Source organism: Vulpes lagopus, chromosome 18, assembly GCF_018345385.1.
Source record: "Vulpes lagopus strain Blue_001 chromosome 18, ASM1834538v1, whole genome shotgun sequence".
In the NCBI taxonomy this organism is placed as follows: Eukaryota; Metazoa; Chordata; class Mammalia; order Carnivora; family Canidae; genus Vulpes; species Vulpes lagopus.
Genome location: NC_054841.1, coordinates 38,140,137 through 38,153,666, shown reverse-complemented (window position 1 = coordinate 38,153,666; position 13,530 = coordinate 38,140,137). Strand labels below are relative to the sequence as shown.

At 43.7% G+C, this 13,530-nt stretch overlaps 1 protein-coding gene across 1 annotated transcript in view; it reads right to left on the bottom strand.

The window, feature by feature from the left end:
• Nucleotides 1–13,530, bottom strand: part of LOC121477872 (ORM1-like protein 2) — a 69,104-nt gene that overhangs the window by 16,631 nt on the left and 38,943 nt on the right. The window contains 2 exon segments of the mRNA XM_041732398.1: nt 500–598; nt 1,489–1,541. Of these exon segments, the coding sequence (XP_041588332.1) occupies nt 500–598; nt 1,489–1,541 (152 nt within the window).

Genomic DNA, 13,530 nt, shown 5'->3' with positions numbered 1-13,530 from the left:
TTGTTTGGAAATTACAGGTTACTGTGACTCCATGGCTTAAGAGCACAGAGAGAGACAAACAAGCAGGGGCCTGAGCCTGCCTGTTCCAAAGAGGGCCAGTAGCCCAGGCTGATTTTGTGCAATGTTATGCATCCTGGAGCATGCTGTGTTTCTCTGAAGGAAACAGGCCTAGAGAACAGAGGCATTTTCTCAAGCTCTCAGACTGTCAGAGGAGAGTAAGTCTCAGATCCCAGGCTCCTGACACCTGGAGCTCCCTGCATGGGCCCTGGGGCCTTTGATGTCAGAGTCCTGGCAGGTCATGGCAACATGTTACCTTTCCCCCTTCCTCTAGCAAAGGGCACCAGTTTATATATAAACTGTTGGAATTGGTGATTTCCTTGCTCTGTTTCAGGGAAGCTCTAGCATACTACAGACCTCCCTGGGCAACCACAGCTGAACTGGTAAGAGTAATGTGCTAAAGGAAGATAAACCCTCCTCGGACCTAGGGAATGAGCCTAACCAGTCTAAACTGATCATGGGGTCCCCAATCTTCTTGCTGGTGATGGTCTCTGGGACAAGCTGGCCAGTGAGCTGTACATCTACATCTGCTAGAAAGCATCTGGAAGAGGTTTTGGTGGGGGTCTCACACAAGTCCACAAGGAAAGAAAGAAAAGCCATCTTTTCCCCTCTTCTCCATTGTGTGAAAAGAAGGTGATTCTTGGAGCTACTGCAAGGTATCTTGCACCTATGAGGAAAGATTCTGCTGACACCCTGGGGAGGACAGGCTGTAAGTGGGGCATTCATCCATGAAGGCATTGAGCTGCCAAGCCATTCTAGAGTTGCCTTCATATACTGGCAGGAGACAGGTATATGGTGTCCTTTCCAAAACCAGGGACACTGGTTTCATGTCCTTGCGCAGGAAGCACCAGTGGACACACTGGTGAGGGGTCAGTGTTCTCTTGGGCCTGGGGGCCGTGGTAGTCAGGAAAGCTCCTCTGGAGGCCGGATGCTGTTTTTAGCCAAGCTCCTTCTGAAGTTGCTAGAACTCAATGCAATCAGTTGTGGTTTGTTAGTGCCCACAAGCCAATGATCATTCCTCCAAAAAAGAGGAAGGGAAGGGATGAAGAAATTGGTTTGTGGCCTGGAAATATACAGAAATGACTAAGCTTAGGCTGACATCTTGTGGCTGAGACAGAAAAAGGCGTTCCACTAAAATAAAAAATAAAGGGAGCAGTTGGGGCAACTGCTGGGAACTGGGGATGGGATGGGGGCAGGGAGTGGGGGAGGAGGTGATCTGTGATCTAAGAAGAAGAAACTTGCACCTTTTCATTCCACTTTCATTTTTATTCATCCCCTTTATTATCATATGCCATACTTCTTCAGTAGTCTTTTTCAGCATAGTTCTAAGAAAAGTAGTATTTTAACTTTCATTATCACAGACAAACTGATTTCTGGCTGGTAATAAATTATTATTATAGCTCTTTCTTCTTCAGTTAAAAAGCCACTCACCTAGTGTCATTAGATGACCCCTCTCTTTGGATAGTCAGCACAATGTAGTAGACCTGAGTGATTCATATAGTTCACAAACTGGACGTTAAAAAATGTTCCTCATACATTTCCTTCTTCATGGGTAGGCCGGCAGGCAAGACATGTTCCCATTTCACCTAGATAGAACCTCTTAGCGATGCCTGAGGTCACATCGCCAGCAGGTGGTATAGGTCCCTAGGACCCCAGAGCCCAGACATGGAGCTAATGCTCAACACTTCCTCGCAATGAGTAGGACAGGCAAAGCCTGTACATTGCCTCATTTAATTGTTAAAACCACTCTCTAAGTTACAGCTTGTTATGCTCACTTTACAAGTGAGGAAGCAAAACGGAGGGTCATGGAGGTTGGCTTCATGGGAATCTAAGCTTTGGCCTGTTTCCAGAACCCATCCTTGTCATCTGTCTCCACTTTGTGAGATCATCCACCTTCTTGTCCTTCCCCCCCTCCCCCCACTTCCTTCTTGTCCTTCTCTCCCCACTTCACTCCCTTTCTTATACATGCCTCCCCTATATCCTGGGCTTCCAAGAAATTGTCTTCAGCATTTGTTGCTATGATTCTCCTTGAAATATTAGTTGATAAAGAGCTTTTATTTTTTTCCCAGAGACATTTGCATTATAATAGATAAGGAGCTTTGAACACAGAAAGCCTTTGGGATTGAAAGGGAACATGTCAGACTGCAAGAAATATATGAAGCAAGGACATTTGGGGAGCAGATAAACAAAGATCTCCTTTAAATAACCCCACAAAGACGACACTGTCCTCGGCAGCCTGGGGCTCCCAGACATCAGATTACATACCTGAGGTAATTGAAAATCCAACTGGAGGCAAGCAGTTGTTTACTCTGTGTGCTGGACAGATTTATCACTAGACCAATGCACGTGCTACCTGAGAAGAGCTAGGAGCTGCTGCTAAGCAAACAGAGGTGTTCCTCTCCTACCATTTTGGAAAAAAAAAAAAAAACAACCAGTATCATTATAATTCCAAAACATAAGAGACCAGAACATTTTAATTATAATTAACTTTCAGTTTTCATTTTTCTTAACATACATTTGAATAACAGTGAATTGGTGTATGATACTGTCCTCAGCTGAGAATACAATCATGGAACACTTGTTAAGGTCAGTAAAAGTCTGCACTTGATTCCAGTGTGGTGGCTCTTTTCTCCACAGCCAGAAATTCTCTGATACCAGCTGAGTCTCCTAAATTCAACTCAATTCTGACATTGTCTACCTGGAGATGGCATCAGGTCCCACAAGCCTGTTTGGGGTTGTAGGGATGGAGCAGGGATCTGAGTTTAGACATATTCATAGTATCTACCTCATGTTTTTTGTAGCAAAATGAATATCAACTCTGATATTTTAGAAATTGTCCTTTTCCCTCCATGGTAGTTGATAATGAAGGGAGGGGAAAAATTTGTCCTCTACCTTTCGAGGTCTTCCAGCTAGACTAAGAATTAAATTGGCATGACTCAGATTAACAGGATGAAAAAGCCCCAAATATTCTTATGATCGAGACCTCAAGAAAGGACCATAGCAGATAGTTTCTGTATTTTTAAAATAGACAATGAATCTGTGAGAAATTGACAAGTCAAAGAAAACTTAACTTTGGGAGCTTTAATTAGTAAAGAATTCTAAATAGAATTTGGGCTGGGATAATGATTCAGTAAAAAGTCACAGGGTTGGGATGTCTGGGTGGCTCAGGGGCTGAGCCTTCAGCTCAGAGCATGATCTCGGAGTCCTGGGATCTAGTCCTGCATTGGGCTCCCTGCAGGGAGCCTGCTTCTCCTCTGCCTCTGTCTTTGCCTCTCTCATGAATAAATAAATAAAATCTTTAAAAAAAAAAGTCACAGGGTTGTCTATAAAATCTTCTCATCCCTGAATTTCCCATCTTTGGTGATGAGGATGTCTCTTTACAGAAAGGGTAACTTCCACATGAGAGATTTGTTTTCTGCTTCCAGGAGGACAGAGCAGGGTCTGAATGTTCTTCATATACAAGCTGTCTCTTAAATAACTTTTGTTTAAAATAACCAATATGTCAAAATAGTGCATTTTGGGACAACCTGCCCTTGGCCCCCACAAGAAGGGTGGACAGGGACCTAAAATAGGCATTTGAGTTCCTTTAATTAATTGTAGTTGTACTCCGTTTCCCTGCATTGTGGGAGGCTCTCTCTCTTTTACTGTCCAGTGGTCCCAAGTTGGAATACCCTTTGGGTAACAGCATGCATTTCTGAGAACCCTGGGGAGTACCAGAATGTTCCTCGGGCCTACTTCTGCCCTCAGCACCTCATGCTGCACAGTGAGGCTCACTTCCTCCTTTCTGCCACTGTAGGGCTATAAACCTCTTTTCCTCCTTGTGGTTATTCTCTCTGCCAGAGAGACAGCAATGGACAGCAATGATTCCCTAAAGAACAATTAACACATGGCCTCTGAGTTCAAGATTTAAAGATGATGTAAGGAAATTACAATGCAGAAAAGGGAGACAAAATAAAAATATCAGATCCCTTTTTCTAGAACACAGCAATTTGCTTCTTCTCTGGGGCTCTTCCTGCCCTCCTACTTCAAGAGTCCAAGTTTTCAGGACTCCAAGTTGGATCAGTGGTTGAGCATGTGCCTTTGGCTCAGGTCGTGATCCCAGGGTCCTGGTTTCCAGTCCTGCATCGGACTCCCTGTGGGGAACCTGCTTCTCCTTCTACCTAGGTCTCTGCCTATCTCTGTGTCTCTCATGAATGAATAAATAAAATCTTTAAAAATAAATAAATAAATAATAAAAATATAAAAGGTCTTATTTATTCATTCACGAGAGACAGAGAGACAGAGAGAGAGAGAGAGGCAGAGACACAGGCAGAGGGAGAAGTAGGCTCCAGGCAGGGAGCTTGACGTGGGACTGGATCCCAGGATTCCGGGACCACGCCCTGGGCAGAAGGCAGGGGCTAAACCACTGAGCCACCCAGAGATCCCCAATAAAACCTTTTAAAAAAAAAGAGTCCAAGTTTTCAAGCTCTTCCAGAGTTCAAGACTGCTGACTCCTGTCCAGAAAACAAAACATCAATTCCCATCATGATAACCTGTAAGGGGAGATCACTTGTACTGTGAAGATGGCAGCTGTTTATGTTTCGAAACAGGATGCCTCTTTCCCAAGACACACAGTCTGCATTTAGTTTGACTTCACCTATGGAGTGTTTCTCCAGGACACTGGCCCTGGCTTGTGTTTAATAACCATTTGAACAACAGAGAGGGTGTGCTAAATATATTTCCTCTGAAAACCAAGGAAGTTTACCCTAAATTCACCTTTCATTTCTACCTTTACCACCACAAGGAAGGCAAGCTTAAAATAAGTTGTTTTTTTCTTAAGTTATGGCTGTACGTTGGGGGCAAGCAGTTGAATTGCTCCAGGCCTCTACATGAAGGTAGTAAAACATATCCCACAGAGTCATCTGAGGTTAAAAAAAGGCAAGTATTAAAAAAGCATCGTGCAAACTATCAAACACTATAAAGGCAGTCACTACTATTTCCCTTTGTTTTCACTGTTGTTTGGCCCAATTCTTCTGCAGTTGATGAATTAGAGCTCATTAGTTATCAAGCGTGGTTCTGTTTACGTGGAGGAATATTGGGAAAAATATGCCAAAATTAATCTTTGCATCTTTTGAGATAAATATTTTGAAATACCTGAATATGCTTTTCAGTTGTAGATCTCTATGTAAATGAAGCCGCTCTCCTCTTCCTGAGGCAATTTTTTCTTTTCATTCAAAGGAGGGAAACAGAGAGGTAGCAAGGGAAAACAAAAATTAGGATTAGAATGATTACAGCAGATATTTAAAGAGGAAAAAAAAAATTCAACCCTTGACTGAAATCCAGGATCCTGTCACCCTTCCCACAAAGCAAGTCTTGAAATTTCACTTATGATTTGTGATGAGGGATAGAAGCAGAAAAATGTTCATCTTTAGCCCACAAGGCTATAGCTTGCATCTGTCTGATAAGGATCAAATAGGTATTGGCTGCTACATTCTTAAAGGGTCTCATGACTGCCTGTACATCTCACTGGTAGTTAATATCGAGCTGAATGATAAGCACCAGAGAAATCTTGCAGAAGTAGTTTTACAAGTAGAAATTTGAAGAAAACATTTATGATCTAATCCTCCCTGTACATCCCCACCTCCTTGAGCACTAGATATAATCACCAGCTTCACACAGCAAAAGTGCAGCTCTGTCTATCCACACGCCCAGTCCTTATGCTTTAATAAAAGCAGTTTTTTTTGCACTGAAAATGCCTCCAGAATCCTTTCTTGACCATTTGCTCATGGCCCAACATAATTTGTATGTATTTCTGTATTTATATTATACTTTAAGAAAAGATAACTTAAAAAAAAATCTCTACAGGTCATCTACACTCTACCCCACAAAGTGACATACTACACACACAAATACACCCCAGCAGTTTGTGAGAAACATGAAGTCAGTCATAAAGAAATAAAAAATACATAATTTTTTCTGCACCTTTGTGATTAGTATGAGCAAAAGTGTGACTACTTCCTATAATTTAGGAAGAAATGAACTTCCTATACTTTTGCTAAAGGAAGTGAACAAACATCACTGAAACTGGGAAACTCCCAAAATGTGATGGCAGGGACACTGTAAGGGATAACTTGACATTTAATTTTAGAGCAGTATTAGTCCCAGTTTTCCGGATTAAGTTTCTGGCTTTAGCAGTTTCAGAACAGATTTGCCATCATTGTACCTGCATAGATGATAGACATTTGTTGAAAGATGTTTCATTTACTTTTATAGTTATTTTGTATATTTTTAGAAATATCATGTCATATTCTTGGAGGTCTTTTTTAAAAAAGATTTTATTCATTTAAGAAAGTGAGAGAGATTGAGAATGAGGAAAGGAGCAGAGGGGGATGGAGAGAGAATCTGAAGGAGATTTGCCACTAAGCATGGAGCTCAACAGGAAGCTGATCTCACCACCTGGAGGTCACAACCTGAGCAGAAATCAAGAGTCCGATGTTAACCCTTTGAGCCACCCAGGTGCCCCTATTCTTGGAGGTCTTAAGTCAGCTTTTTATTTTATTTTTTTAGATTTTATTTATTTATTCATGAGCAACACAGAGAGAGAGGCAGAGAGAGAGGCAGAGGGAGAAGCAGGCTCCATGCAGGGAGCCCAATGTGGGACTTGATCCCAGAACCTTGGGATCATGCCCTGAGCCAAAGGCAGACACTCAATCGCTGAGCCACCCAGGCATCACTTAAGTCAGCTTTAACTACAATATTCCCTGATCTTAGCCTGAACCCTCCTGACATATGCTAAAATTCAGTAAGGTCTAGAGGAAGGCATTTGTAATTAGAGGAAGGTGGACCTGTGCTGTAGTCTGCCCCCACTTAGCGCTGAAAGGACCTTAGATGAATTGCATAACTTTGCCCCACTTTTGCCCCAGAGTCTTCCTCCCTGGGCAGGGTGAGGGGCTGAGCTGGGGAATGGCTAAAGTACATGTCTCTTTCTCTATGGGAGATTTATAGGTACACAAAGAAAGATTTGGTAGAGTTTCAAAAAAGTTTGGGGATGAGTTTGTCAGACTGGGACTGACGTTTTTGCTTACCTGGCAGGATGTTACGATCATTTCAGCACATTGTTGCACCTCTGACTAGAAAGGTATCATTATAAGGAAGGTTAGAGAATATGCAGATGGCTTAATGGCTACCAATCCTCACACCAAGTTAAGTCTACCAAGTGAGTGGTCATGTGGTTCCAGAACAAGACCCTCACTGGGACTATACAGATGACATAGACTGAGTCAGAACACTACATCACCTCAGCTGTTTGTCAGAGGGATGGATACAATCTGTGAATTATGATAAGGTTAGAGAGGTTACTTAAGAGAAGGATGAAATCCTCACAGTCTTTCTGAGCTGGGTAACAGAAGCATTCAGAAAGTATATTGACACAGACCTGGAGTCTGCAGAAGAAAGGGCATTGCTTACCATGCATTTTTTTAACTCACTCTGCTCCAGACATTAGGAGAAAATTGCCAGAGTTAGAGGCCTGTCCTCATACTCCACCATCAACCTCAGTAGAGGAGGCATTCAAGTTCTGTAATAACAGGGACAGGGCAGAGAAACTGAGATAGGAGATTGGCCATAAAGACAACAGCTGAGCTAATTCATCCACCACCTCGAGGTCACACTCAGAGCACAGAAGACAGGACAACCAAAAGGAGATTGCAAGCCTTCCACAAAACCAGTGTGCTTATTGTTGGAAGGAGGGACATTGGGAAGGGAATGCCAGGAATGCTCCCTGTGGGAAGCCTTGGCTGCATCTGCTGCTCGCTAATCTCTTCATGAGAACTTGTACATGGATTGACCCTATGCAGTACCTGCCCAGCTCCAGCTTCTGCCCAGCGCATCACTGTCTCTGTAGTGGAGCCTTTGGCCCACCCTTGCTGGGTCAGGTAGGAAGACTGAAAATTGTATAGATACTGGAGCTGCCCTACTCTGTCACGACCTGGCAGAGGCACCAGGCTTATTGGTGCCTCTCCAACCACAATTGCACAGTAATGGGGAGAGATGGAGGGCATAAGGTAAGGTAATTTACTTCCCCTTTTGCTTGTGAGGTCAGGTCTGCTACTATTACTCATTCTTTCCTGTAAATGCCTGAGATCCCCTGCAAGGAAGAGACCTACTAAAATAAATTCAGAGCCCCTATTTTCCTAAAAAAAGAGTAGAATTCTTTTTGGAATGGAAATGGAACCTGCAGTAGATTGGCAGGGTCTCCATCTACTGGCACTTCATAGGGTCGTGATCCGAACCCTCTAAATATTCCCAAGGAGGTTAGGGGCCAAGTAAACTCTTCTGTCCCAGGAAAAGGCTAAAAATGTTCCATCCAATAAAAATAAGGTTAAAACCTAGAGTAGAATTTCCTTGAAAAAATACAATGTCTCCTAAAACCTGAGGCCTTAAAAAGAATCCAGTTACTAGTTGCTAAATTTTTAGAAAAAGGGGCTAATTAAACCATGTCAATCTCCCAGCAATATCCCAATTCTCCCTGTCTGGAAGCCGAACTGGAAATATTAGTTTGTATAGGACCTATGGATGATAAATGAGGTGATTAGTCCCATTTATCCAGTGTCCCTAACCCATACACCTTACTCACCCAGGTTCCTGGAGATACTCAATATTTCACTATGCTAGATCTTAATGATCTTAAAGAGAAGCATCTAAAAATGTCTTTTTCTTTTTTTTTTTTTAAGATCTTATTTATTTATTATTCATGAAAGAGAGAGAGAGAGGCAGAGGGAGAAGCAGGCTCCATGCACAGAGCCCGACGTGGGACTCGACCCCGGGACTCCAGGATCACACCCTGGGCCGAAGGCAGGCGCTAAACCCCTGAGCCACCCAGGGATTCCCTAAAGATGCCTTTTTCTACATTCCTTTCCACCCTAACTCCCAATACCTTTTTACTTTTTTTGAGAGAGAGACACACACAGGCAGTACAAGTGGCGAAGGGCCGAGGGGGAGAGAGAGAGAAAGAATCCCAAGCAGGCTCCTGCTCAGCACAGAGCCCAATGTGGGGCTTGAACTCACGACCCTGAAGTCATGACCTAAGCCAAAAGCTAGAGTCAGGTTCTTTTTTTTTCTTTAGAGTCAGGTTCTTAATCAACTGAGTCTCGCAGGCGCCTCCCTTTTTGTTCTTGAGTGGAAAAAACCTCGATACTCTAGAAGCTACTCAGTATACAATGGACTGAGTAGCCCTGTTCTCCCACAGGGCTTCCAGGGCAGTCCTCATCTCTTTGGAAATGCACTGACAAAGAAACTAAGAGAATTAGATTTAATGAAGGGAACCCTATTGCAATATGTTGGTGACCTGCTAATAATTAGCAGCCAGATAAACCAAGACTCAGAGGTTAACCTTAACTACCTGGAAAAGAGAGGATATAAAGTCTCCTTGATGAAAACTCAGATCTCACAATAACAGGTTCAATATCTGGGTTTTGTTGCATCTGGACTTCTAATTAGGCCTAATGAAAATGCCCTAATATGAGACTCTAAAAGGGGAGAAAAGGAACCCATATAATGAATAGGGAACACCAGCAAGACTTTGAGGCTTTAAAAATTAAATTAGCCAGGGTCCTAGCCCTGAGACTCCCCATTCTGAACAAACCCCTTACCTTGTCCATTCATGAGAGACTGGAGCTTTGGGGGTTGTAAACCAAGAGTTGGGATCTAAACAGAGGCGGGGGGGGGGGGCTGTTTTCTCAAAACAGCTAGATCCAGTTGCACAAGGATGGCAGGGCTGCCTACAAGTGGTTGCAGCCACTGTTCTCTTAGTTAATGAAGCTTCTAAGCTTGCTCTGAGCCAACACCTGGAAGGCATAACCCCTTATCATTTCTAGACAGTACCAGAAATTAAAGAACACCACTGGCTAATGGGAGGATGTTTAACTAAATATCAGGACACCTCAGCTATTTCTTTAAGAATATGCCAAACTTTAAACCTAGCTACTTTGCTCCCAGCCACAGAGGATGAAGGTTTGCACCACCAGTAATAGAGATAATAGAGCAAACCTATTCCAGTAAACCTGACCTCCAGCACGAGCCCCCCTGACAACCCAGTGATAGAATGGTTTACCAAGGGGGGCCATTTTATAGAAAAGGGTGTCTGGAAAGCCCGCAATAAAGTAGTAAGTCTCAATGAGGTTATAGGAGCAATATCCCTCCCATCTCAGATCTCAGCTCAAAATGTTGAGTGAATTGCCCTAATCAGGGCCTTACAAATGGGGAAAGGAAAAAGATTAAATATTTTACTGACTGAAAATATGGGCTTCATGTGTTACATGCCCAGGCTGCCACCTGAAAAGAAAGGGGGATTCTAAAAATCCCTGATAGGGATCCCTGGGTAGCTCAGCGGTTTGGCGTCTGCCTTTGGCCCAGGGCGTGATCCTGGAGTCCCAGGATCGAGTCCCACATTGGGTTCCCAGCATGGAGCCTGCTTCTCCCTCTGCCTGTGTCTCTGCCTCTCTCTCTCTCTCTCTCTCTGTCTGTCATAAATCAATCAATCAATCAATCAATCAATCTAAAAAATAAATCCCTGATAAAGCATAAAATTCCCTGATAAAGCACAAAGATCTGATCCTGACCCTCTTGGAAGCTGTACAACTGCTTCCACTCTGGTGGCCATGGTCCATTGGAAGGGCCATCAGCAATATAGGTGACTTGTAAGCCAAGGGAACAACAGAGATGACCAAGTGATCATAAAAACCTGATCAGTCATGGCTCAGTGACTGGCCCCTCTGAGCTCCCCACCTCCCTAATATTGCCAGCAGGAGAAAGGTGCTGAAAATGGAGATATAAAAAAAGAGTACTGAATGGTTCATAAAGGATGACAAAGTCCTCCTCATTCCTGGGGCCCAACTGTGGAAACTCATTAAGTATTTACATAACGCTAGCCACTATGAGAGAGGCACTCTATGGGATTAAGTATTAAAGATCTTTTCAGCAAGTGAATTTAGAAAAATGGTAAGACAAGTCACAGGAGAGGGTAACCCTGTGTTTCTAACAATCCACAGGCCCATCCAATCCCTCCTTCACTACTTAAACCAGTCCAACACCAAAGGTCATACCTGGGAAGACTGGCTAATAGACTTCACCCAAATGCCCCCATGATCAGGGTGTAAGTATCTTCTTTATGTTCACTGACACCTTCACAGGATATGTCAAACCTTCACTCCATGTCAGAAGGCATTGAGATTTGCAAGTCCCTCCTAAAAGAAAGAGTTATTTAATTTGGCCTCCCTGAGTCTTTTCAGAGAGCCAATGGGCCTTCTTTTATAGCCAACATCACCCAGAGCCTCTCAACAGCCCTGGGGAATAAAGTATTAACTACATGCCTCCTGGAATCTCCAGTCTTTAGGAAAGGTTGAAAAGATGAAGTCATACCCTAAAGAAAACCTTAGAGAAACTTTGTCAGGAGATTCATGAGCCGTGGGGCAAACTGCTCCTTATTGCAGTAGTCAGGATTCACAGAGCCCTAAGACTAGCTGAAGACTCAGTCCACTTGAAATATATACGGGGGGATCCCTGGGTGGCGCAGCGGTTTGGCGCCTGCCTTTGGCCCAGGGCGCGATCCTGGAGACCCGGGATCGAATCCCACGTCGGGCTCCCGGTGCATGGAGCCTGCTTCTCCCTCTGCCTGTGTCTCTGCCTCTCTCTCTCTCTGTGACTATCATAAATAAAAAAAAAAAAAAAAAAAAAAGAAATATATACGGGAGACCCTTCCTCACTGCTAGTATTTTACTAGATGGGGAAATGAGCCAAGGGTTGTAGCATATTAACTTGAGCCAGGCTCAAAAATCTATTTTGGGTTATGTGAATCATGTGCTACCAGCACCCCCTAGAGGTAATTTAGAAGAGGTCACCCCTCTGCATTTTTTTTTTTTTTTTTTTGGTAAAATATCTTTATTTATTTGACAGAGAGAGAGGGAGAGCACAAGCAAAGGAAGCAGGAGAGATAGAAACAGGCTTCCCAGGCCTGTCGAGAGGCTCTGGGTGACGTTGGCTATAAAAGAAGGCCCATTGGCTCTATGAAAAGACTCAGGAAGGCCAAGCAGTGAGCCCCATGTGGGGCCTCTATCCCAGGACTTTGGGATCACGACCTGAACCGAAGGCAGGTGCTTAACTGTCTGAGCCACTCAGGTACCCACCCCACTGCAAATTAATCCAGGGGATCAAGTTCTTCTTATAACCTGAAAAGAGGGTTCCCTGGAAGATTGCCTACCCAAGCAGAAAAGACCCATCTAGTGATTTTAGCCATTCAACAGCAGTTAAACTACTGGGAATCCCTAGCTGGGTACCTCTTTCAAGGCTAAAACCTTTTTCTTCTGAACATCTTTGGGAATGCTTAGAAGGCCAAGAACCACCTACTCTGATAAAGCCCGTGGAAGACTTTAAATACTTGCTCAAGTAGCGATCTTCAGAGGCAGATAAGCGATTATGCCTTGGTAGATTGGTTTGCTGAGTTTTCTTTTTGTTGCCCTTGTTTTACTTTTCTTTCTCTACCAATACCATTTTGGGTCACCTCCAAACCCTGAGAAAGATCTGTTCTGCCCCTGGTGGGTCTAAAAGATGGAAACCAAGGATAGGATGGATGAGGCAGACCTTTCTCATGGCCCTTCTCCTGGGGATGAGTTGGGAAGGAAATAACAAAAGAAGGGAAGCCTGGAGAGAAAATTCAATTGTCAACTTTTCTAGCATCATGGTCTCAGAAAGGTTATTCTAATTTTTGGAGCTATTATCCTCACCCACAAGAAGGGGTTCCTAAGCTCTAGTTTGTACCTATAAATGAAGATACTAATCTCCCTTGACTTTTGAACCCATTAGGAGCACATCACTTCTCATAGTGGAACTCAGTGATGGTGACGATTTAAGGTGTGTAGGTTTTATTGACTCTTGGAAACAAACCAGTCTCCAGATTAAGCACCCACTTCTCTGTGAAAAACAGGGGACAACCATGTTGCTCCTGCCAGATAGATAGCTACCTCACTGATATGGGAATCTCACCCTCTATTTATCCTATGCTATTTTCCTCTTCAAACTCTTCATGTTCCCCTGACCAGACTCACTGATGTGTGGACTCATCCCTACCTCCCCAGGCCACCAATCTAACTCCTCCCATATGCCTGAGAAGTAACAGTAACCCCTTCCTAGAGGTTCACCTGTCAGACCCCATCTACCTTGGACAGCCAGGAGAGAATAAAAGAGGACTTAGAACTAGATGGGGAGGCTATTTGAACAGCCTCTGCCTCCCAGATGTAATAACACATCTAACTGGGGTCCTCTTTTATAAAGATGGTTTAGTTCCTCTTTACCCTGCCAAGCTTGTAGCCTGCTCCACCCCCGCACCCCCATCTAGTCCTCTGTGGTCTGCCACAAAATAAACTACACTATGAAGAGAGCTCAGATTTCTCCTTCTGTGGCTTCTTTGGGCAGATAATGTTCCCTTCTGGGGAGAGTCCA